Below are 26,088 nucleotides of genomic sequence, written 5' to 3' on the forward strand. Positions count from 1 at the left end.
GCTAACGTCATTAATCTATCAATCACCACACAGTCACTACACCATTTACAGCTGAGAATAGTCTATCAAGACGACGAGTAAATTAATTTTCATGGAGAAACGATAACTGTGCGCTTAAACGTAAAATCTCTTAAGTAATCGGAATCATGTTTGGGACGCAAAAGTCGGACAACAGTTATGAAAGCGAGAAGGTATGGTCAAAAATCATCAGTTGTCCAGCACCTCTGGTAAAGCTTACCTCTCCAACAGGGCTGACACCTTTGAACGTTTGGTTTCTCCGGAGTCTAGGTCTTCTATTACGTGGAAATTTTGGAAAAGACGAATTCGTGTTTGCTGCATTGTGTCCGTGTTATCATGGAAGAAATAATAAGAATACAGAATCCAGAGGCATTTAACGAATCGATGGCGCATTCTGAGATTTATGCTCATCAGCCATTTGCATTATTCACCTTCCAGAATAACGATAGCATCCATATTGTTGTTTCACATCAAGACTTGTGTCTACTGCCTAGTAAAAGCTCTCCTCACATTCACGGAAAAATTACAAAGGGTGATGGTGTGACTGCGGTGGCGACTGCGAAATTGATCAATATGGCTGTTTGTCATTTGTTTGACGAAGTTTGCTACGAGTTGAACGGTGTGGAGATTAATTGGAATAAAAATGTTGGTATCAGCAGCGTCATGAAGGAACTCTTCCTCAACTTGCAGTGTTATCCCTACGGAAATTCGAATCTTGATACATCCAATAATCAGTACACCATTCTCTATGACATGTACATCCGGTTTCGAACTGCCCATCTCAACAAAGAAGCTGAACTTTTGCTATCGGAGCGTGAATTTATAAAGCAAGTTGTTGAAAACTGGACCGGCGGATACTCGATTGGAATTTGCAGCAAGCGTGAAATTTTCCGCAAACACTGCAGCCTATTGCAAGATCTTGCACGATCGAATTGTTGAGTACAGCCCGATTAGTGGCACGGTAAAGAAATTTGTGTTAGTCACTTTTGGAATGAGATGTTCAATTATCATTGCGCCAATAAAGAAAATACATGTATGGTTATTTGCTTGATTTGAAATAAGCTGATCCATTACCATTATCACGTATAAACTGAAGACAGGATGTACTTGCTGATGAATAAAAAACATTTATTCAAAATATTCAACAGTTATCTTTTGAAACGTTATATTTCACCCAACCACATGATAGAAAGTAGCCATATTGCGGCGAACATTGGAAACAACGCAGAGTCGAGCGATAGAACATCGATTGATCCATAATGGAGTGGCACCACATGCGACAAACCTGCAGCAACACTTCTGCCCAGTAACACCAACTGCCGGTAAGGTCAGAGGTAACACCATTTTGCGGTGGATATTCGGCGCACAACAGAGCCAATCGGTCGAACAGCGACTAATGGCGCCATCTATGTCAATGCTCTTATCGGTAACAATTCCGTCGATACAATGTCTGCTTATCCGGAAGCAAAAAATTTAAAATGGTTGCTTATCAGACAACACAAAAATCTCATTGTCAAACTGTCTGTCGGTCAAATCGAACTAAAATACAGGCGACGGCATCTGTGATTACGCCACCGTCGGTAACACTATATCAGGTAAGGCTTATGGGTAACATACCGACCGTCGGTGAGGTGGTAATTGAGGCTACTCTGCCTGTACTCCGCCATTTTGTGGTCCAGAACTCACGTATCTATACTACTTTGTCAAGCAAGATTCAACGGCTCCACCCTTGTTTCGTCAAAACTATCGTATTGTACCGGAAATAGCAAGATTGGATCGTAGAATCGAGGTAAATTATAACCGAAATCGACCGGAAATCACTCTGCGATTTGAGGGGTTCAGAGATATATTGTATAGGAGTTGACGGCTTTAGCCTTGTTTTGTGAAAATAACCGTATTGTACCGGAAACTGCCAGATTGAACCGTAGAATCGAGTTAAGGGCGTTGCCTATGCCTCGAAAAGCGCGCGCGATCAGAGACTCACGATTTTCCTTCTCATTTCCTCATTTTTGAAGAAAATCGGGTTCTTAGGGGGTCATTTTGAAGATAAAGAATAGATCTGTGTCGCCTGTTTTGCCAAATTTTTGATTTCGCTTTCAGATTTGCGAAAAACGTACTTTAAAGTAGGTTATCTTTGAAGTGAGACACAGCGGACAGTGAATTTGTTTTAGAAATTCGGCAAAACAGGCGACACAGATCTATTCTTTATCTTCAAAATGACTCCCTGAGAACCTAATTATCTTCAAAAATGAGGAAATGAGAAGGAAAATCACGAAGCATAGAACAGCAAATTTTTCGCGCAAAAGGCGGGCGGCTGCTAGCGCCACGACCGCGTTGGCCGGCAACTATGCAAATTACAGGCGAGGAGAGTAGACTCAAACCCCCCCGCTACAATTCCGCTCTTTCGAATCCTCGTCGCTCGGCAAGTGGATAGTGTTTCGCGCTTTTATTTTTGCTTGTGTTCTTCTACCGTGTTTTTTATTATTTCGAGTTAGTATTTATTCCCGTGATGGCTAAAAAGAGAAGGAACCTGTCTTTGAAGAAGGAGAAACGACCTGGCATAAAGATTTTGGCAAATTTCAGGAAAAAATTAGGTAAATCGAATTATTTATATGATTGATGTCGCATTCTCTCCGACTTCGAAAATCAATCACTTGAGTATGAACAATCGCAGGGCTTCAATCTAAGAAGGTACTTTCAAGAGCTGATATTGCTGTTCATAATAGCAGTATAAATTCATTCTTAAGTTTTTTATACATACGAAAATATAAACTAGAATGCATTGTGACGTGTGGTACTAGCCCGGTTTGCATGAGCCGCTAAAATATGTGATCAATTTATTACGTGTTCAGGTTAAATGATCAAAATCACTATTCGGCAATTTGCATTAGTGTTTACACCTTGTCGATCATAAGGAATATTCTCATCACTTATTGTGATTACCTAAGTATCCAAGGTAAAATTACAAGGTATCTGGCAGAATTTCCCATTCGAAGTAAATACGGCGCGTATGTATTAGGCCACTAAAATACGCCCGTTTTGATTTTAGAAATGAACTTGTCGTAATTCTGGGGTAATAATACCTGCATACATTACCTACAAAAATGCCACCTACGAAACTGTCATCAAATCAGATACTATTGCCAAGTACGATTTATTTATAAACTAATGATGATTTTGATATACTATAACCAATGATGACAAAAAAAAAAAAAAATAAATTGAAATCAAAATTGAAATTCAAAAAAAAAAAAAAAATTGATAAAAAAATATAAACAATTGGAGTACGTGGTACTTGGCGGGCCCATGCTTATATTGCCATTACAACATTATTATAGCTCGACTTGTTTTTTTTTGTGCTTGTTTTAAAAAGGCACGCCATGTACCACTATCTCCAATTTTTTTTTTTTCAATAAAAACTTTTTTTTTTTTTTTAATTTCAATTTTGATTTCATTTTTTTTTTGTCATCATTAGTTATAGGCAGTAGTATCTGATTTAATGACAGTTTTGTAGGTGACTGTTTTGTGGGTGGCTGTCACAATAATATACTTGGCGAAAGGTTTTTGCACCAGAGGTGCTTTTTGGGGATATCAGTACTTTTTGTGGGATTTCGCCTGAACATTTAAAAATTTTGCTCGCTCGCCACGCTCGCTCGATAGATTTTTGGGATACAGAATTAATGAATAGAAAGTTTTCGTCTCTGGAGCACCTGATGTAAGAATGTATGTAGATGAATGTTTACATGTTGGAATCTTACGCTTCTGATGGGAAGCACGCAAGACGGTCAAAGCCGTCTAATAAATGATATGCGGATATGCAGTATCATTAGTTACGAGAAAATTCAATTATTCAATTCTAGTGGAGTAAGGCTCCGGTCAAGCATCTCCGGATACCAGGTTCGATTCCTGGCTCCGTCGTTAATTTTTCAAAATCACCGGTTTTTCAAATTTACATCTCATACAGAATTAATATTTGAGACAAAAGCCATCGCTGGAAAAGCCAAGTTAGAGCTTTCTCATAATTACATGTATCAGGTCCAAGGTCTTCTACACATTAAGAATAGGAAGTAGTGCTATTTTATAGTTTGGACGCCAAAGGGATTGATTTTTGATAAAATGAAACGTGACAATAAATTCTGGACCGAAAAAATGGAGAATAAATTAGCAGATTTCTTTCACTTTTGTTTGTTACCCGAGATACCGTAGATTCTAGACGCGCCCGACAACTCTCAATCCGCGAACCCCCTCAAGAAACAGTGAATTCATGACCAACAGACGACAAAAAACTGTAATATAAATATATGTACATGTGTACTGTGACGTGGTATTTCGTGCCCCGTCACTTTGTTTAACTATCGCACTTCCCTAGGTACAAATATCGCAAAAAATAACGAAAGTACGTCTGAGGCCAATACTCCAAAAATGAACGACTAATTATCTTCAGTTGAATTCTCTTTACTAAGCTAATCTTATGCTATTTTCTAATTCTGTAATGCTCTACGAGAACCATCTACGAGAACTTCGCGTCAAGATACCAGGACACTGCCTGACAGGGGTCACGTACCAGCTCAACCTCGACCACCACCGACTACAGACGAACGAATACCGCTGAAACCACTCCCGATGGATGCCTATCTAGTTGTCGAACAGGGTCGTGCGTGATGCACAAATAGTACCTCCAACTATTTAAGACTTATCGGCCAGGAGCCGAACCACGAATGAATGCTTATACCGCTCGGATGCATCGTCAGGCGGCGTACAGGGCTGTGCTTCAAAAACACAACAAAGCCTCCCATCGACGATACTTATCAGCCTGGAGCTGAACCGACCCTAACACCTACTAAGTCGTTGTCTGTCAAATGGAGGACGGTTTTCTCTTCACGAACCGTCCTATCGAAGGACTGCGGCGTGGAATAGGCTATGATACGCTGACCACGTGGATCTGGTGGGTATAGTGTGGGGATCCGGGTTGAGGGCCATCACCACCAGATCGTTCCGGCATGAGGGCTTCAATGAGCGAGGGCCGGGATGCAGCGCCGACGAAATAGCTACAACGGGGAGTACCAGTAAAGCAAGGAGTGAAGTACAGTCGGTCGCAAGTCCAAAGGACCGGTGACGTAATATTGTCGCACACCTCAATGTCGCAACACATAAGCAGTACGACCTCCCCTCTCACCAACGATACCGCACAGCTGAGGGAAAACATCTCTGACCACCTTCCGACGTCCCGATGCCTCGATACCTGTCGTCGCGGAAGAAGAAAAACTAGCAGCGAGGGATTATATTAGAATACCGCAAATTTGAGGAAGAATCACGTGACAGCAGCTCGACGAGGATCAGGATCACCGCTAGTCTCGTCACTCTACGTTTAGTTATCGCTAATAGCAGACATGCTTTTGTTAACTCTACTTTCAGTTTCATTAATAGCAGATGTGCTCTTGTTAACTCTACCTTCAGTTTTCGGTAATAGCAGACGTGTTCTTGTTATCGCTACCAAAGTTCGTCGTACCGCTATCGTATCGCATTCTCTAGTACCTGTTAGATCTTCTTTCACGTAAGTGAGGTTCCTTTTCTATTTTGTGAAGCCACGAGATTACTTGCAATATATCGTAACTTTACCTTTATCTCTCTCTCTCTCTCTTGCAGTTGGTCTGCGTGAGCCACCTGGGCTCGTACCTTATTCTCTACTATTTCTTATCTTATCACTTTCTAGTTCTTATTGCAAGTTACGTTGCGACTGGTTAACTATTACTTACGCATTGTTAGTGACTATTGCTTTATTTTGTTATTGTTCTCTCCTAGAATAGCTGAATGTCTAATATCGCTGTATAGCAGCGCGTTTTCTTAAATGATCAATTCTTATCTTAGTTATTGAGCATTGCTATTTCGCTATATTTTCTCTGATTACCGTTGATTGATTTATCTTAGTGAGTGTACCGCATGAGCGATCTTACATCGCCGCGTGGTCCCGCTCGTCGTTCATTTGACATTGGAGTATTGTGCCGTATCGCATACCATCTTTTTCACTATTTTCTTCGCTAATATCGCTGATCGTAGTTGTCCGTAGTCTCTTTGGTTTGTCGTATGTTGCATATGAATCTTCTAGGATATTATTTGCCTCATCTTGAATTATCTTTTATCGTACCGCGTATTACCTTTCTTTCTTCTCGCGCTTACCGCAAACTAGAGACTACGTTTTATCTGTTAGTACTTATATTTTATAATAATTTTCTACTTGACCTGTTGCCTTGAATTTACTTTGTAATTCATAATTCCCTGTCTTTGCATATTTCTGATAATTCTGGTAATGTGATAACTATTACAAATTTTGTATTTTACATGTGTTTTATAATCGCTTCTCCTATTTTATGGTTTACTTGATCCATGCTTAATTTAGGTACCGTATATCTCTTTCTGTTTTGCCTATTCATTATAAAATTGTGTTAGTTATTACCTCGAATCATAGTATCGCGAGCCTACACATACCTCGCGCTTATTCGGAAAACGTTCCGTTATTTGTTAAATCTCTCGCTTAACTTTTCTCTGGCTGAAAATATTAATTATCGCATCTATTTCAAGGGTATCTCAATCTCTGCAGTTGTTTGCTTGTTATTAAAATTTATCGCTTCTGAATCAATATATTCGATACTATTTCTGCTTCACCTGTTTCTTATTTTGTCTATTGGATTCGACCTCTCCCCTCTGCCATCATCTTGTCTATACTGAGCAAGCTGTGCAAAACCGTCGTAGAACCTGACCTTACCTTTATCTATTACCTTTACCTTTACCTTTATCTTTTTCTCTAATTATCTATTTTTTTTTACGCATGTGCATCCGGCGCCCAACAATCATATCTTTCTCTTTTATTATCTCTCTCTATATCTGATTATTCAGGTTAGTGACTGCGCCGTAGGGTAACCAATTATCTTGTTTCTTCGTTTTACCCTCACCTGAAAATTGGTTACAGTACATGAATATAATAGCTTTGTATACGGCTTACGTGCAATATTTCTGTGATCTATGTTTAGTTAGTTATGTGTATTACTGTGCCAAAAATTTGTTAGTCATATCGTTATAATTATATATCTGATTATTCATTCCAGAAATACTTTCTGTAGTCTGACCAAACTGCGTGTATACCTATATATTATGTCAATATTCTGTAGCCTATTTTTTCATTACTATCTGTGACCTGCACTCGTGACATACTACGTTTCATAGTTTGCGCTTTTTAGAGAATTTATTCAGCCATATAACGTATACAATGCTCGATGCCTTATTATGATATCAATTTTATCGATCAAGATTACTGTCATGTTTCACTTATACTGTTTCAATTCAATTTCTATGAGATCCTTTTCATACAGATTTCGTGATTATGTTTGTTAAGTTGAAACGAGTTTAATTTTACTTTAACCATTTTATATTATTTTTTATCATTTTGAATTTGTTTGATGCAAACCCGATCATGTTCGGGAGGTACGGACGGGTTAGGTGGGTCTCTGTTTGATAGCGACCTCCACGTGGTGAGACCTGGGAGATTGATGATATTTTCGTTGTTATATCATGAATTTGCTAACAGCTATTCGTTGCTATTTTCAATTTGAAATGACCTGTGACCACGTCTGGCCGGTATTCATAAATAGTTACGTATTATTTTCGAGACTGTATTAGGAACAGCTCTCAGCCAATCAAGCTATGCTTTGAGCTGGCTCAAGACAGTCCTGCAAATCGAACCTGACTATGAATACCGGCTATTGGACTATTACCAGTCACGTGATCGCATTGCAGAGAAATACGGTCGCCGGTGAATATAATTTTCGTTGAAATATTAAGAATGTATATTTATATCAACATACGTATAAGAAATTCTACGTCACGTAAATCAAAAAATGACCTCGTATTTTTTCAATCTATTCATACTTTTTTTCACTCCAAATAAAGGTACAAAGAATCGATACGCATTTTGGTGTTCGTCCGAAATAATGTTTGTTTTCGTAAGTTACAAGACAATCATTCAATTTTGATGCAAAAGGAGCGCGCATGTATCCGGTTCTATTCGACGTACAGACATCATTTTCAGTGCATTCGGAAGCGAACGAATAAGTTTTTATAAGAAAAAATTGCAATGTTGAACATTATTGAAAATCCCAATTTTTATAAACAATTCAGATGTTTGACGATTTTTACCTCATTAATGATGTTCACAACAACCTTGTGAAACCAACTTGTCGGTCGCGCGCCGCACAATTCACGCACCGCAACAAGCGTTTCACGCTTTCCAGTCGCGCGCCACAGAAGAAAGCACTCACCACGTCACACGCGCCGCTCACGCCGCCCACGCAGCCGAGCGCGTCCTGCAATCAGCTCACGTGGTCTCCCGCTGTTGAGGTGGAGCCGCGGCTGAGATAAGAGACCACCGATCTCACCGATTGGCAGGTCAACTTCCGTCTCGCCGAAATTGAGCCATAAATTACGACATCCACCGTCATGCTACACCACCAGTACGCGACAGTTGCTGAACAGCAAGCAGGGTTTTTGGATCACTGCATGACTGAGTCATTCAACCTGGCACCAGCCAGACCAGCCAAAAGGGCAAGTTCCCTCAATCCCCCAGCTCCTTGGGTACTACAACCTGTGGACCTCTCTTCAAGGCCTCTGACAAGGCCACCCAGCATCCTGTTATCTCTGTGGGACATCCGACGAGCCAGGGTCACCTCTCCGAGCTACAATCGCAGCATCCCGGCATCGGTTTCTCCGTTCGTGGAATCACCACCCACCTACACGTCAACAGCCACTCAGACAACACCATCTGACAGCGAGTGGAAACCGTCACTGCCAACGACCGAACCAGAAAATCGCCGTCCTCCAACGCCGCCTAGCTCACCAGAGAGTCATTATACGCCGCCACCAAGCACAGCACCTATTCGTCGCTGCTCATCATCACTTCAGCCTCCACCACGGTGCCATAGAACCACGGCAATCCCTTCCATCGCTTGGAAACCAAATTATTGACTGACTTGTATATATATGTAAATAGTAAATGAATAAATAAGGTGTATATATAACAACATCAATTCTTATCTTTGACACCACAGCGATCAACTCCTTCCACGCGGCTCGGTCGAGGAAGCTGTCAACAAATAGCGAACAAATGACAAGTTTTTGAATTATGAAAAAAAATAGTTTCGGCTTCCTTATTAAATTCTGTACTACTAGTAAATTTTTCAAGTGGAATCTGAAAGGAGTCTACTTTTTTTTCTATTATTCATCAGGTGCTGCGTCGTGCCGAGCGCGATACACTGAGCTGTTTAAAAGTATTTGAAACCGAATGCCCGTGAGGGGTGGTGGAGTCTAGCCGCGTCACCCGCCCCACTCCGGCGACAGCTCGGCTGCTCCGTCTCACTTGTTTCTTTACTCTCTCTCTCTCGCCACGGTTAACGCGGGAAGCGGAGTAGCCCGCGCTTTCTATCTAGTCAACGCCCTTAAATGATCGAAATCGGCAGGAGATCACCCTGCGATTTGAGGGCTCTCGGAATTTGTGATACAGGGAAGAACAATGTGTCCAACTAGCTGTAAATGGAAGTGAATGTGACATTCTTTCAAATCAGTGGAAGAATTTTTCTTAATTTTTTTCTTAGTTTCCTGCACTTTTTTAGTTCCACACCCGCGCATATACTATTAGGTGGAGGATGACGCGGTGTTTTTCTGGGAGAACGTTTACCTCATCACTCATGTCATTGTACTCGAACTGTGATTGATATGATTAGTGACACACGACGATATGATGTTGCCTAATGTCTTTTGTCTCTGCGGAGGATCGACTCGTCGATGGTGATTTCAAATTTACTATTCCAAACAATATGGACCATGTATTTCCTTCAATATAGTCTTGAATGATTTCGGTATTTCTCCAAGTGGCACACGTACATTTTCATTGATCATATCAAATATTTCGAATAAGAATAGTTTGACTGAAATGTGATATGTTCAATCAAATACGAGGCCCAAGATATTCGCTGCGTTTCTGATTTGTCACCCGCAGACCTTGTGTATTTTATATTATGTGATAAGTATTCGCCGAAATCGCAAATCTGAATCTTCATGCTTATTCAGCCCAAGGTTGAACCTCATCTTTTTTAATCTATTTAATATTTGTTTTTTTTAATACCATACGGCAAAGTAGATAATGTCGGTATTCTTGCAAATTTTTATCTCATATACATATATCGAGCATTACAAAATTTACGCTTTTTTTGATTTTTACTGTATAGAATGTTTACCACTGTGTATAACTTCTGAACGCCAAATTAGATCATCTAAGTGAAACATTCAGATTAAGTGTTGATGTGCACTACTTAAAAAAGAGTCTACAACACGTTGACAATAAAAAAATTGTAGCGAGGAACTGAAAATACAATTTTGTATAAACTAGAAGATTATCCATTGTATTGAATAAACTTCCAAACTTTTACAACATCGAAACTAACAGTAAAGAGGTTTTCAATAATATAACTGTAATTTAATTACGATTTCTTCTTGTCAATTTTCAATCTATGGATATTTCATTCATCGAATATCTTTTACTGCCCAGTTTAGTGTGGTCTTACAAATGATGTTGCTGTATTATATTTGTTCCTTTTTTTTTTTTAAGAATGTCGTACTTGGCAGAAATAATTTGTAACGACCGGCGATCGGTATGAAAGGGGCGGATGATGAATGGTGAGAAGCGGAGTGGGGGGGCAAAGAAGAGTAGAGCTGACACGTTCGAAGACATCAAGAATTGCCTGTATTTTGGTCGTCCACTTATCTATAATTAACAAAAGGGTCGATCGGGTCCCTCGTTGCAGCCGGACTCGCCCGAGCTGTATGGCGGTTACTTGAAATTAGCTTAGCCGGATTCCATCAGGGGTGCGAGCGTGCGCGTATGTGCGCGGGTGTGTTGGGAGAGGGGGTGTGTGTATGTGTGTGTGAGAGTGGTGTTGGGGAAGGCGAAGACAGATGGGTGAGGTTTTCAGGTAAGGGAGGGGGGTGGTAATAAGCGCCGTTCTGACCTGCAGATTGCAGCTTTGGTCGCTCCTTTGGTTTTGGATGTGGTGGTCGTCTAGCTTGTCTTGATCCGATCAGTTGTGTTCACGGGTGCGCAGTTCGTGGTAGACTGCCGTCGCAGGTGCGCGTTCCGCGCCTTCAGTCCTGTACGGCTGCTCTCTGGCCTGTCCGGCTCCGCTCCGTGAGTTTGGGGTTTATTGTGATGTGCATGTTATGGTGCAACGTCACACACTTTTTCGATAAAAGTCAGATTTCTCACCCAATGCAACTGTTGAGAAGTATACGGTATACCCTTTATGAGTTGCAAGTGAGTGGGCGGCGCATGCGTAGCTCGCGAATGGACGGTGTCTATACGTATATAGTAGTTGAACAGGCTTCTGTAACAAGTTGGCATGTTCAACAAATCTAAACCGATGATTGATCTTCTATTTTAACTCATTGGTCAATAATATTCCTCGATGAACTGAATGACAATTGATACCAATTTGATGTTGAATCGAGTAGTGTGACTCCAAATTCAAGTGCCCACCACATCAAAGAGCCTTCTGATAACAATTGATTTTTTCGAATAAACATTATCAATAAAAATGCTGACATCCAACATGCTGGTCTTAGCCATACGTTGTCAACTTGTATTTATGAACAAACCGCAAGCGATCGTGAAATTAGCTGAAATATAGAGTATTCAGTTTTCCATACTTCTTTCAGATAACTCGAATAAATCAATTTGCCGTTACTTGAATATTGCGATGCATAAAATTCTTTCATTTCTCTGGACAGCAAGTGTTTATCATTCTAATAACTGTTTTTTCTGGCAGGGCAATCTGTTCTGTTGGGGAAGCGAACGATACTCAAGAGAACGCTCCTGGACTAAGTGAATTCGGAAAGGTAAGAACTTATTTCTACGGACCTAAAAATTTATATACGATCGATATCACCTACAATTCAGTTTATCCGCTTCGTAAATTGTACCAAAGCCTCTATCGTGAATATCAGCGTATTGCAGTAATCAGTATGAAATTTTTAATTGAATGCCACTTCTAAAAAAAAAAAAAACATTCGAACCGTTTCTCAACAAAACATTTATAAATTATTATGTTCACTTGTAAGACTTTTATACGAGCTGAAACGTGAAGTTTTTGGGGTAATTCAATCTGTACCGACATGATGCGTAAGTGAAGCTTTCCATTGGAATTTCGATAAGATTTTGAAAAATTATATTTTTACTCTGATATGCGTATCGGAAGGAGCTGTCACGAATTTGAGGAGGGTTGATTCGACAAGCATCCCGGCGTATGATTCTGTAACCATCTAGTTCTACCATGAAATTCCGTACTTCGATGACAACATACGTTTCTGAAACCGATATGAGGCAATACTCGGGACGCAATGCTAATTCGGTACGAATATAATTTTATGCGCTAACATAGAATCCGAATTGAAATGACACGCGCTTGAATTGTTAGGCCATACGAACGTACTTGCCTATGGCTTGAAGTAGTACGGAGACGATAATTAATAGCAACTGAAGAACTGCATGATGTGGACGCTGCAAACTTGGCTGACGATGAAAAAGCGGAATTAAAGATGACATGCTCGTAGAAGGCGTCCCGTGCAGAATCAAGAGCTGCAGAAAAATACTTAAGCGGTGATAAAGTATAGCGCAACGTATAGAATGTAGAGGGCGGTGGTGAAACAGTTGCGGAATTACAACTTCCAAATCATGAAGATGCCACAGAGGCTAAACATCATAGTCAGTTTCATACTCGCTACCATCCTCGTCTTTCACTACCAACTGCCCCTTGATGCAGACTCTTCGCAGCGAGACGAATGCCACTGTTGAAGTGAAGGATACATTGGAAGCAGAGGTCTCTTTAGAGGCTTCGACATCCAGCTGTAGCCTGCCAAAGAATTTTTCCAGGTCCTGACTTTTAGTGATAGAAACGACCTTTTCACCATCCTGCTTGCGAACTTTGACTGCACCTTGACTAAACTAAGTGTACTTATAGCCTGTCTCTTTTGCTCTTATCTTCGTGAGGCGCAGCAGCGTGCAGGGGTGGTTGTTCAACCTGATGTTGATCTTGATCTCAGCATCCCTTAGTGGAAAAGCAGCTCCTACATCAGCCTGAGAGTTGACATCACGATCAGGGAGAGCATCAGCTTTTTGAAGCTTTCCTTAGCTTCGATAATCGTATGACTGATAAATAAGATGGCGTATTTAACGATAAGCGGTGGCATCCCGGCTGAGTACTGTGCAGTAGAAGTTAAAATCCGAATCAAAAACATCTGAAATGTAAAAAAGCCGCGAAGTACCATAATTATATTATAATGAAAAACTTGACGTCAATCTTTGTCGTGAAATCTGGCAAAATGCCAAGGACGACCTCCCCGCACATACACGTCGTGAAGTCGGACCTCGCTTTTCGTGTAGTGATATCGAAACATCATTCCAAGAGCTACGTACTTGGCAGGCACATTTTTTGTTTTTCACCCGTACTTGTGCTATGTGCCTTTAACAAAATTGCACAAACAATGATAATATTATTAGCTATGAATTACATAATTGTAATAACAACAAAAATTGTATTTATTGTATAAATTAAATATAATCCAGAATTTGCCGAATATCACAAATATACCGAGACAATCTCTTGAAACTATACATACAATGCGCATGCGTCAAATAATTCAGTCTCATTGGTCGGTGAAATCGCCCGGCGGCGATGGTTTCATCTGCTGAGCAGGGGGTCAACGTACACAAAATGAGACAAGACTCAAGAGCTGTAAATCTCTCGTGCATAAAACTGCGGATTGAGGTTATGTTGCTGTTTATTTTTACGTAGCGTTATTGTCTAAGAATACTATCGTTCAGCAATACCGTGGTCGATATCAGAAAATATTCAACCGACGCAAATATCAAACGATACAGAAATTGGATGTTATTTATTGAAAGAAAATATCTGAAATTTAATGTGAAATGTCATTAACAAGTGGGAGTTTGGACAAATAGAAGTGAGTGAGTAGAAACAATGTTTATTGTGAACAGATTCTTTATTTACATGAAATTAAAAATGCGTCTCACTAAAGATTTATGTTTTGTGCATTTATTGGAAATTAGTTGTATCCAAAAATACCAAAAGATTCAGTCTGATAATAATAGCTTCTAATATTTTCAGGTACGAAATAATTCATTGTCAAAGTGGGACTGAATTTGTCAGGCATCGAAGCATGTAAGTAAATTTCCAATTACGTGATCTTTGACAATGACAATATTTTAACATGGATTCAATGATAAAATTCGTTTTTTTTCAGCAGGCTCGAAGTTTAAACTTTGATTAACACGAGGAAAATTATGCCTTACCTGATGGTCGAAACGTTTAGGTGGCAAGGATCCTGGTTTCTCGAGCGGTGCAATCATTATAACCATCGAACTTGGATGTTCCGTCAGACATCAGGTGCCAGAGTAAATTTCATCAGGCCATCGCCACCTTCTTAACATCAGTTGAGGCAAAATTGAAGAGTGGGATATACTACAGACGATAATGGCTGAATATCCCATCATTTTACTTTGATTGAGCCAATAGCGATAAGTTTGTTACTCAACTGTTGCTGCCAATTCGTTCTACCGAGGAATCATTCTGTGCACCATTGTAATTCAAGCATTATTATTGACCAGCATTGTTTTTCAAACTTTATGCCATTTAATTTGGTATCTTATTTTGAAGCTTACTTTTACTCTCTTTGGCATTAAACTCAGATAACTAGTCTTTGAAGTCCTAAATTAGATTGTAGGTTTGAATTTTGCTAGGCAAACTGAACCAATCCAAATCTAGAAATGTTAAATAACTTCAGTTGAAAATGTTTTCAAAGTTAATCTTAGTTGACGGTGTCATCTGGCTAGTTAGTTGTAGTTATCACACGTGCTTCGGTCTCGTGGAACCTCAGTAAGGTGTAAAGAATGCATTGACTCACTAGTTCACGTTGCCTTGCAAATAATCACTTCGTCTGCTATAGGATTTACTCACTCGCTAACTTTTTTATTACTTGTCTGGATCAGAGAATTATCCTGCAATTTATCAATAGTCTAAAACCAAGTTCAATTTCACGCTCTTCACGGGGTCCTACGCTAAGACTGAAGGCTTGTGAATCTCCATTCGCCGCAATTATTTCTGCATCTCATGTTAGCATTGTCTAAAAAAAAAAATCTCACCCTCAGATTAGAAATAGAACCGGAAACGCAGAAGTTATTCAGTGGCACGAATTGAAAACCACAAATTTCATAACGATTCCTACAACACAAGGATTCTTTCCAAATATCCTTCTTACAAGGTGATGTTCAAAGGACTATGAACAAGATATTGCATCGTATTACATTATTTGGAAAAAAATCCTCATGAACTATGTTAAAAATTGAATATTCATTTATTTTGATAGAACAAGGGACACAATCTGTGTCCAGCCTGTGCCACCTCCAAATGAGTGTACGAAATACGAAGAAGATATTGTTACGTGGGGGTGAGGGTGTACTGAGCGGTGGTAGTTAATGATTAACTGAATAATCAAGCTCCCACGTAACGACAATGAATAATTATTAAAACTAAGAGAAGACCTACCTTTCGATAAGCCGGTAATTTGTAGGATCGTGTTGCTATAGTCCTGTACAGGTCTGTGAGGTTTGTTTAAATTGTTGAGGCAATTTTATAATAAAGAAAGTGGGAAGAAGGTCGTTCAAAATAAATGTTTAATATGATTTAACTGGTAAAAGATGAAGTATATTCTGTTTCTGTATATGAGCCGAAAATAATAATTTATAAAGTGTTCAAGTTCATACAAATCGTGTGTTATAATATTCTAAAGGATATTATTATTTGGTACCAGGAACATCTACTCTGGACGATGGTTAACTATCTGGTCGTGATTATTGGATTGTATCTCTCTTTTTAGATTATCTTGAATCAATTATATATATATATAATGGTTAAGTCTTATTCGTTAATTCTTGGAAACAATAAGTACGATTTAATTGGGGGTAGTGAAGCTAGCCACCAATTCTAGACTTGATTTTGAATGAAAATTATTGAAGTAGATTTTGATTATAAAGGTGAAACAAGAATTCGTTTAATTTCGAAGATTAACACTCGGATTGACTTAGCTTTAGGTGAATCGGTCGACGAGATTGAGAGCCGTCGGATCGTATCGGTCTGCGTCGGTAGATTGCTGGACCAGGGGCCTCACCTGAAGTTTGGAAGAGTTGATCAATCGAACGGTGTTGAACGTCGGTCACTTAGTCTTTTAGATTTAGAATTATATTTAAGATTACCTGATTCGATTGAATCAGGGCCGAACTCAATTTAATTATGGAAAATGGAATATCATAAAAATGTCTATTCACAGAAAAGATGAGATTTAGTGAAGAACAGAAAAGATGGAAATGTAGAAGAAAGTGAGTCTCTTGCAGCTAATAGAATAACTGAATGCTCGAATTTGACGAATTAGCGCGAGACTTTAGGCCGGTCACAACTAAGATTTTCCGAACGCTACTATTGCTCGAGAGGGCTAATCCGGGTTTACGTCCACGCACTTCGCGACTTGACAGACGTAAGACATGGCTGCTTGGGCCAGAGGGTATTAATAGGGAAAAATCTGCAGTTGCAACAAGTTGCAACAGTAATTAGCCAATTAAGTGCGGGGGCGACCTCCCGGTGTCCAAATCTACACGGTCAGCGTTAGTTCGCGCCATTCGATGGTATTCCGATGATTCTCAATCTCGTCACTTATACGTACAAGATGTTAACAGAAGGTATCTTAAGATAATTCTCACGCATACATCCACACATCTTAACAAATAATCTATTTTAATTTGGTGGTTCCAAAGGTTTATCCTAATTATTGATGATAATTTTGACTTAAAAAGAGAGATATTCCCGGGCTGAGCGCCGTTGCTACTAGGTCAGTAATTTTATAGCGCAATTCCTGGTGTCAGCAAATAAGATACAATGTCAGCGGATGCCGAGGACTGTACGTGACCTTATTAGAATATGAGATTGTAATGAAATAATTAAAGAAATGAAATGAAATGGAATTTTGAAAAAGGTACGCCAAGGCAGTACGTCAGGGCGTAACAATATACTGTATGATCATAAATCAAGAGCTCTAGATTTCTGGAGAAGCGGACAAAAAAGAAATTTACGCATTGACACTATAAGAAAAAATGTTAAAAGAGTAAAATCTATAAATCAACTGCGACGATGGGCTCATTCGTTAAATAAAGGTGGCACTTACAGAGAAAAAATCGCTAGAATTTGCAACATTACGTTGAATAATTTCGAAGCAGCTGTAGACACCGGTTTCATCGTTCATGACAATGATTCACGCAAATGGGCCTTACACGTCCAGAAAGAAATTGGCCATGAAGATTTCCGAGTTACAGCGTCAAAAATATTGTTGAATCGATTTAAACATACACACAGAATAGTATTTAAGAAAATCAATAAATTTATCACTAGAAAAACTTCAGAAGATGCTGAACGATTAAAAATGAAGGCAGATGAATTTGTGGCACATGTTAAACACGATATAGCAAATTCTGGAATTCAAAATGTTTACATTTCCGATCGAAGCGGATTCCAACTGGAGATGCATTCAGGAAGAACTTTGGCTGTGGAAGGAGAAAAGCAAGTACAGTGCCTTGTCCAATCAGTTACATCTACAAACCATAGTTACACAATACAACCGCTGATATCAGCTGAAAGAAAACTTATCACCTCTCTTTTTGGTGATTAAAGATCAAAGCGGCAAGTTCGGGCCGGTTGTAGATGTGAATTTATTGAGACCCATTGATATTTATATAGCGGCATTAAAATCTGGAAAACTTACGTCAGGTATAAGTAAAACATAACTTTTATTTCACATTCTTACTCACAAAAATATACCTTAAGTCGCATTCACTTCTTTTTATTTATTCCAGATATCGTTAAAACTTGGTTGACGGAAACATGTTTTTCAAATGTAGGACTAAACAGCGGATTACTAATTGATTTATGAAGTGGTCATTGTCTTGCAATAGTAGCAGAAACTACACCCCAGAATAGAAATATCATTCTAAAATTAATACCATCAGGGACGACGGTAAAAATCCAACCTCTAGATGTATACGGTTCCAGAATCTGGAAAAAGTTCGTGCGACAATTTTTCGACAGCGCTAATCTGACAAATCATGAAATCAGTCTACAGTTAAGAAATAACATTGTAAAATTGCAATCTTTGGTCCACAATCATTAAATTATCCTCTCCGCGATACATTAATCTATTCAGATACTTTTGGTATAAATCTGGGTACATAGATGAAAAACCAGATAAATTCGGACAACCAGTTAATTTCAGTTTCGGGGATTCTCGTAAGACCCATTGCGAAATCGAAGGCTGCACAAGCGTTACTGTTATCTGATGTTCATGGTGTATAAAATCCTTGTGCTTTAAATACTTTTTCGACGACTATCATTATTGTTCAAGATTCGAAAATTAATAATGTTTTGTTTATATTTTTCGTAATGACAAGTTATACCAATAAAACGTATTAAAATTCAATCGAAACGTTACATTGTCCTTGTTCCCGATGATTTATTTTGGAGCCTTTGATGAAACAGAAAATAAAAAAAACTTAACGATTCAAAGCATTTTAAGGATAGTTCCGTTCAATATTTATTTTCGAGAAAATCCAAAGATACGTCATATTTCATTTGACCATTTTTCGCGTACAGGCAAGATATACAGCGTTCAGGGGTAGTTAACCCTCAAATATTTCGTCTCGAGAAAATCCAAATATATGTCATATTTTTCTCGTGTTCGTACGTATTGTGTATTTTTTCTGATTCTTATACTTGAATTTGACGATTTTTTGTATACGCGCAAGATAAACAGCGTTCGGGGTTAGTTACCCCGGCCAATATTTTTTTTCGCGAAAATCCAAAAACACAAGAATTTTTTTTTGCATTCAAAGGCAATCTTCATTTTTTTCAGAATTTGAGACTTGAATTTGACGATTTTTTGCATAAATGTGATTATATTTAGGGCTGGCTCACCCACTTATTTGTTTTTTTTTTTTTTTTTGTTCTGAGAAAAATGCATTTTCCATTTCTCTTAATGAGAGAACTTTTACAGTTGGATTGGTTAACAAATATTATGTTCTTGTGGGTGAAACTGCCAATTCGCCTCTTGACATGCCTCACTTTGAAGCGTGGTTTCACCCCCTTAAAGTGTTTCATGGCCGACAAAAAAAAATATGTCTCGCTTAGTATTTAGTCTAGTATAACATATTACAAAAGAAATCAAATCGGGGAGTTCGGATTGGGATACTTTCCTTGTTAGTTGCTTGAAAGTGCCGATGATCTTTGTACGTGTGATAAATTGAATAAGCAGATATTAGAACACTGAATATTAAAGATGTAATTATTTTGGCCATGTCACGTATTGATAGGAAAAAATTTCATTGTTATTTCTAATGTACGAAATAATAAAAGTGATCAAACAAAGTGTTCCCACCCACCTGCTGCGTTTCTTCCAAGCAGCCAACATGTAAACATATTCCTCGTTTCAGTCAAATAAAGCCAATTTTCAAAGAGCATTAGCATCAAGTTTCGACCGTTCTTTGAAGAATCAACTTTCCGACTCAATAACAAATGCATTACGAGTCACTACGTCGACTGCATGGAGCCTAGATTAAAGGAGCCCGAACGCCTATAGAAAAAGTATCATAAACGTTGACCCTGAAAGTGGTGAAAATTTGGGTTCGAAATGCAGCCACGGGAAGCGCTAGTGCTGCAAAGATAGGAGATGGGCTTGCATGATTTACACGTCATTCTTGGCTTTTCGTCTTTGCACGTATAAACGAGTTTTTCAAAGATTTTTTTCATTGTGATAAAAGTCGCGTCGTAACGTGTAGTCAGTGATTTCCGCACATCATGTCGAAGCAGGTGAGAAAATGGTATTTTTTAAATGCATATGCTATTTTCAATACTTTATTAAATTGTAATTTACGGATTGAATGAAACGAGCATGAAAGTGAGGTTAAGATTCATATATAGTCATGTGTAATCACAAATTTTATTTTGAGTCTATTTCTGGTAACAGAGTGCACAATGGGGAAATATTGTCTTACCCAGGCTGCCAAACTAGGCGAGATGCCAGCAGAGCAAACTGCAAGCGCTTAGGACGATGCCGCGATGGCACCTGTCTGTCTTCAAGGTACCAAAGGTAAACCTCCGGTCATAATTTTTTCTCTTTGTTAAATGAGTTAACGCATATAATTTGTTGACGAAATATTAAATTATTGCATACCAATTTTTGCCGATAGAAAAAAATATGTTTGTTCAATGACTTGGCGTACATAAAATTTTGACCCGCTTTGTGTTTACCTGTATCTTTATATTAATTACAATAAAATTTTTGTTATTTCTGTAGATTATGCAACAACGATGGAGCGAAGTTCTTGGACAGTGTTTAATTTGGAGTCGAATCGAAAAGGGTGAGGGTCGGAGCCTGGTCGAATTTGAGTGAAATGCTCCATATAAATTATTCACTGAGGAAACATTAGTTTCATCGCGTCGGCTAGAAGAGCAATTGGGTTTGTCGGGCCATCCGGAGCTGGATAATTTATGATAATGCAGTAATTGTCGAGGGTCTGCGATGACAATTTCGCTCTCAGATCAACTTCGATTTAGGTGAAAATCGATTTATTTCCACAGTTCCGCAGTTTATCGCATTATTAATATTATTTATTGTTGAAAAATGTTTGTTTCATTGTTTGAAAATGTTTATGTTTCCTGTCTATACGAAAAAAAAACACATTCCTATTCTGCAGTAAATAATAATCACTCTATCTAATGAACAACTTCTGAACAAATGAACAGGTCAAAAACATTATAATAATAATAGTATAAAAAAGATTATAACAGTAGTGTATATATGACAGTTCGAATCCAAAGATGGGGCGCTCCTCCCTTGCTCCCTCCTGGCCCCCCTAAACCCACGGCGTTACACACACACACACACGCGCGCGCACGCACGCACACACACACACACACACGCACACACACACACACACACACACATTCCAGGATCCATAACATCAATTACATTTAGTTTTCTTATTCTATTCTGAGTTATCTTATTCTAAATTTTAACGAGTAAAATTATACATATTATTCACAAATCCATATCAATTAAACATATCATTATTCCAAAATTGACTTCTACCAATTTTTTTACAGTACTGTCATACAAAATGTAAGTGTTATGAATTTTTACTTGTGAAAAATATATAATCAATAATTGTGAATTTAGCGTGGTTTATTCCTCGAAATAATCCATAAAATCATTATCGTTATCCTGTTCGCTAACATTATCATCATCATCATCAGCATCATCATGATCATCATGATCATCGCTATTTTCGACATCTATAATTATTACGATAGTTTCATTCGCCTTTCAATTTCATTTTTCTACAATTATTTCCATACATATATCACCGTAATTTATATAATGTTGGCTGTTTGGCCTCACTCGAGCAGCTCGCGCATCCTCGACGAGATCCCGAAGCTCCGCCAACAAGAACTCGCGTGTTGCTTCGGAAAATCCTATATTTATCTTTTCCTCAGCCTCCTCATCCTTGCCCCAATCAACTATCGACCACTCATCGTCATCATCACTTGAATGAGATGGCATTTTTTTTTTTCTAAAATTGATTTGCGATGAAAAATCTGTAAAAAGAGCAAGCCGAAATAGAAAATTTGATGCTGCTGCTGCACTCATCATTTACATGCATGATGAATCTCCAATTCTAAAAAGTTTCCGCCTATTCAAGATGAGTGATACGGAGAAGGTGTGGAGGATACTAGAATTTTATTTTAATGTAGTGCTACACACCAATCCTAGTCCGAATAATAACCATCATCATCAGCTCTATCGATGTCTCCCAGCATTTGATGGATTTGATCAATCTCATCCGGAAGTAAACCGAATCTGATGCGTACGTCTTCGCAACCGTCAAAATCATTATCAAACTCAATGCCCACTTTCCGTACATCCACCTCCACCCATTCGTCATCACCATCACCGCCATTCCAAACACCCTCCACCTCCGCTTCCTCCTCCTCCGCCTCATCCTCCTCCACCTCCTCCTCCTCATCCTCCACATCACTCGATGATGATGATGATTCGAGATGATGCTCGCCAGCCAAATTAGGTTTAAACTCTCGATGATCATCACCAACACTATCCTCAATACACCGCTCGGGGTCGATGATTAGCGTATCAGCATCACAATCAGTCAATTCATCCTCATCATCCTCCTCATCATAAGCCGCCCCTCTGCACACCCGCTTATATGTCGGCGATCGTGGTGGTGAATGGGGTGAGGAGTCTGATGACCCTCTTTTCCATCCGTTGTCACGAGCGCCGCATATTTACTCAAGACTATATTACCGATTATATCAATTATTATTATCTCTAGAAACAAGGAAGCATAGTTTTAGTTAGTCTATATAAAATATTTTATTATAACCAGTTCGTGGAGTAACCAAGCGCAACGGCGTAGTTGGACGGCCAGCAACGTCAGCGTCTTCGCGCCCGCCAGATCCCGGGTGTAATCAACACCGGGATGAGGCGAGCGCGAAATCACGCGCTTCGAGGATGACTGTCGCGAGACGAGCCTTTGTTCCGGAATTGTGTATTTAGCGAAAACCCCGAATTGTAAATTCAGCGAAAACTCGCTCGCCGCCCGACGTTCCAAGGGGTGTCGGACGAACGAGCGAAGGCAGCCCCGTCTTAAGACCGTCTGAATAACGACATCAACGGAACCCGGCTCCTTCGAAGCGACCACGTATAGAGATATAAATCCTTTTTCCGAAACCGATGATGAGAGCGTAGTTGTCTAATCTACCCACGGCCGTAAAATGTTACTCGCGTCGCGGTGTCAGTCTTACGAAGCTAAAATAAGTGCAAGCGTTGAGCCACGAACTCCTTAGAGAAGTGTAGTGATAAGCGTATGTGAGTGTTACTATAGAGTATAATCGTGTGAGAGCGTGAGCCATTAGGACTGTAACCACCGAAAAGTGAGTAGTTGAATGAGTGGAAACAACTAGATTAAGAACATATTGTAAGCTTCCTTGTTTCGAACCTTCTCTGCTTTTAGTTTTTGAGCCATTCAACATTTTTACTTTGCTTCCCATCAAAACATTGGTACGATAAATTGAAATCTTCCAAACCTTTTCCCAGGGAACGCCCTGTAGAGGACGTTCACCTCCCAACCCACCTAAAAATTAAATATAAACCTCTGTGAGATCTTAGAGGGTTGAAGCCGTCGCGTGCGAGACCGCTCCGCACGTGACACCGTTCATATTTTTTCGATATGATTCTAAAATTTTTTCAGAATTTTTATGGATATGATGATAGGGAATACAGAAAAGTTAAAACAAATCGAAAAACTTCATTACGGAATATATATAATATTCATTATATCATTACGGAATTCAATTCAACATTCACAGTATCGTAAGAGGAATGGCGTAGCACCATATACATATATATGTGTATTCTATAAAGTACTCACAAAAAATATAAACTCGTTGAAGTCTTGAGATTTTTCAAATGAACACCGATTTTTTTTTTCTTCTTCCCAGCTCACTTTATCAAAAACGCCTGTTTTCACACGAAGGATTTTCAAAATTACTAAAGAAGTTTCAAACCGCTGTTCGAATTTGTACTAAAGGAGTCGCACCCACCCTCCACCGAGCAAAAACCAGCCGGCCAATCATTCGTAGAGCATGCACCACGTGACATACAGACAAAAGAGTGACGCGGGGGAGGCGGTATAAGCTAGGAGAAAATTTTCTCAAGAGCTCGCCAGCTTTTCGTTTGCCGATTTTTTTCTCGTTGCACACCCCACGCTATTTTCTCAAGAGCTCGCCAGCTTTTCGTTTGCCGATTTTTTTCTCGTTGCATACCCCACGCTAATATGGTTGGGGATGTGCAGGCTCGTACTTGTTCGCCATGAAGAGTCGTAAAACCCAAAACTGTGTGTACACATACCAGCCGGTCAGGAGCGAGCAAGACAAGATTCTTCTTACACCAAACACTGTTCGCTACCTGCATTTCGTTGACCGATTTTTCCCACCACATGTCCCACGCTGCTTAATGACTCATAAAACCCAAAAACTACATGTGCAGATACCATCCGGTGAAGGGTCGGCAAGACAAGATTTTTCTCACGCCAAACACTGCGTACTACCAGCTTTTCCACAAACTCTTCAAATAAAAAGAGCGGAAATCATGTGCCGCAGAACACTATCATGAACAATGAACAATAAATCAAAATGAAGAATTCCCAAAACTTGAATACTTTTTCTTCGCACATAAAAATACAAATAATTAAACGATTCAAAAACTCTTAAACGTGTTACGATAAAAACATTTATAATGAGCAAGATGATAAAACTTGGTACGTACAGAAATCTTCTCTAATTCGAGAACCATTTTTTTTCTTTTCGAACTACGTACTTTTATAACTCGTCAACTCAGTGAAGTTTGAAAAATGGATACAATTTTTCACGCAGCGACGCGATCTCAATTTCTTTGCCTCGGCTTTACGGACACTTTCTGTACGCGGATATAGTCCTCCCTGCTTACATCATCCTTAGCTCTAACCCGACTTAACACCCAGCGGAGTAAAAGCTAACCTGACCTAAGACGGTAGGACTTGACCTAACGTAACCTAACTTGATCCAAGACACTACAACCCAACCTAATACAACCTATCCTCATCCAAGACTGCCCAACCTAACCTAAATTGATGAAATACTTTCTGAAATGATTTATTCGATCAAGCTTGATCGCTAGCTTCGATAGTTCAATGATGCTTGAGCAATTCGCTGTTGGCACGACGGCCTCGAGGTTTCTATAACCTGACCTACGTCAAGGCTACTCCAACTTGACATAACCTAACTTGACCCAAGACACTACAACCCAACCTGATATAACCTAACTTGACCCAAGACACTACAACCCAACCTTTTTTGTTTTTTTTTTTTTTTTTTTTGCCGAAGATGTACCGCCGAGTTGGAGTTCCTCAGCTCGGGGGCAAGGAACCGCCTTTCGGCATTACATCTTGCTCCCGATCCAGCAAGCCCGATGCGGCACCGTAGCGTGCCTCCCGAGGGAGGCCAGCCCGGGCGCCTGCATCATGCCCGCTGGGGGTAGCCAGCACGGGGCTAAGGTTGGATTCAGCTAGGCCCGTCTACTTTTCTCAACCGGGCTTCGGACCGGCTACGGCAGTCGCCCCTGGTCGGGAGCCCCTCCCCGTGGGAGCGCGGGGTAGCACCCTTCCAAGGGAGGTTGGATGTCAGTGAGTTCTGTCTGCTCTGTGGGTGTCGGCTCTGAGCCCTATCTTTTTTATGCGCTTTTTCTTCGATGTAGGTCCCATGGGGGATAAACCGACTCCTGGGTATCTATAAGGCCCATTTACCACCACCTAGTGGGTTGGCTTTTGCTGAATAGATAAATAAATATATAGTTGAAAAGTGCTGTAGAATCACTGGAGTAAGGGCTAATGTAAAATGTGTCAAATAGCTAAATAAAAATCGAATAGGATGAAAATCCTGTCAGTAATTAAAAAATATCGTGTGTGAACATCGAATAGATAAAAAGTGATGTAAAATCACTGGGGTGTATGAAAGAAAGAATAAGAAAACACATATCTAAAATATAATAACTAGGTAGGTAAAGTAGACTAGATAGTAGCTGAAATATCGTATGTAGATGTGGTAAATAGTTGTTTGTGGTCTCTTGTGCCTAGTACCCCTTGTTCCGGTCGCTTGCTTCTTTGGTGGAGATAAGCTCCATCATTTTCCCGGATATAGCTTTCCAGTTACCTTCTGTTTCTAACATGATGGTTATCATGTTGTCTGGGGTCAAAGTCGGTCCCTGGTACCCCCAGTTATCCTTTCTTATATCCTTCCAGTTCGG

General features: G+C 39.6%; 1 protein-coding gene and 1 long non-coding RNA gene across 5 annotated transcripts in view; one reads left to right on the top strand and one right to left on the bottom strand.

The window, feature by feature from the left end:
* LOC124185018 (dipeptidase 1-like) overlaps positions 1-26,088 on the top strand; it is a 1,685,273-nt gene that overhangs the window by 965,999 nt on the left and 693,186 nt on the right. For all 4 annotated transcript variants that reach the window (XM_046575303.1, XM_046575304.1, XM_046575306.1 and 1 more), the window contains exon 8: positions 11,886-11,955. In XM_046575303.1, the coding sequence (XP_046431259.1) occupies positions 11,886-11,955 (70 nt within the window). The remainder of the gene's footprint in view (positions 1-11,885; positions 11,956-26,088) is intronic.
* LOC124185031 overlaps positions 1-26,088 on the bottom strand; it is a 238,943-nt gene that overhangs the window by 87,781 nt on the left and 125,074 nt on the right. The window lies entirely within an intron of this gene.

This window comes from Neodiprion fabricii, chromosome 6 (assembly GCF_021155785.1).
Source record: "Neodiprion fabricii isolate iyNeoFabr1 chromosome 6, iyNeoFabr1.1, whole genome shotgun sequence".
NCBI classification, from domain to species: Eukaryota; Metazoa; Arthropoda; class Insecta; order Hymenoptera; family Diprionidae; genus Neodiprion; species Neodiprion fabricii.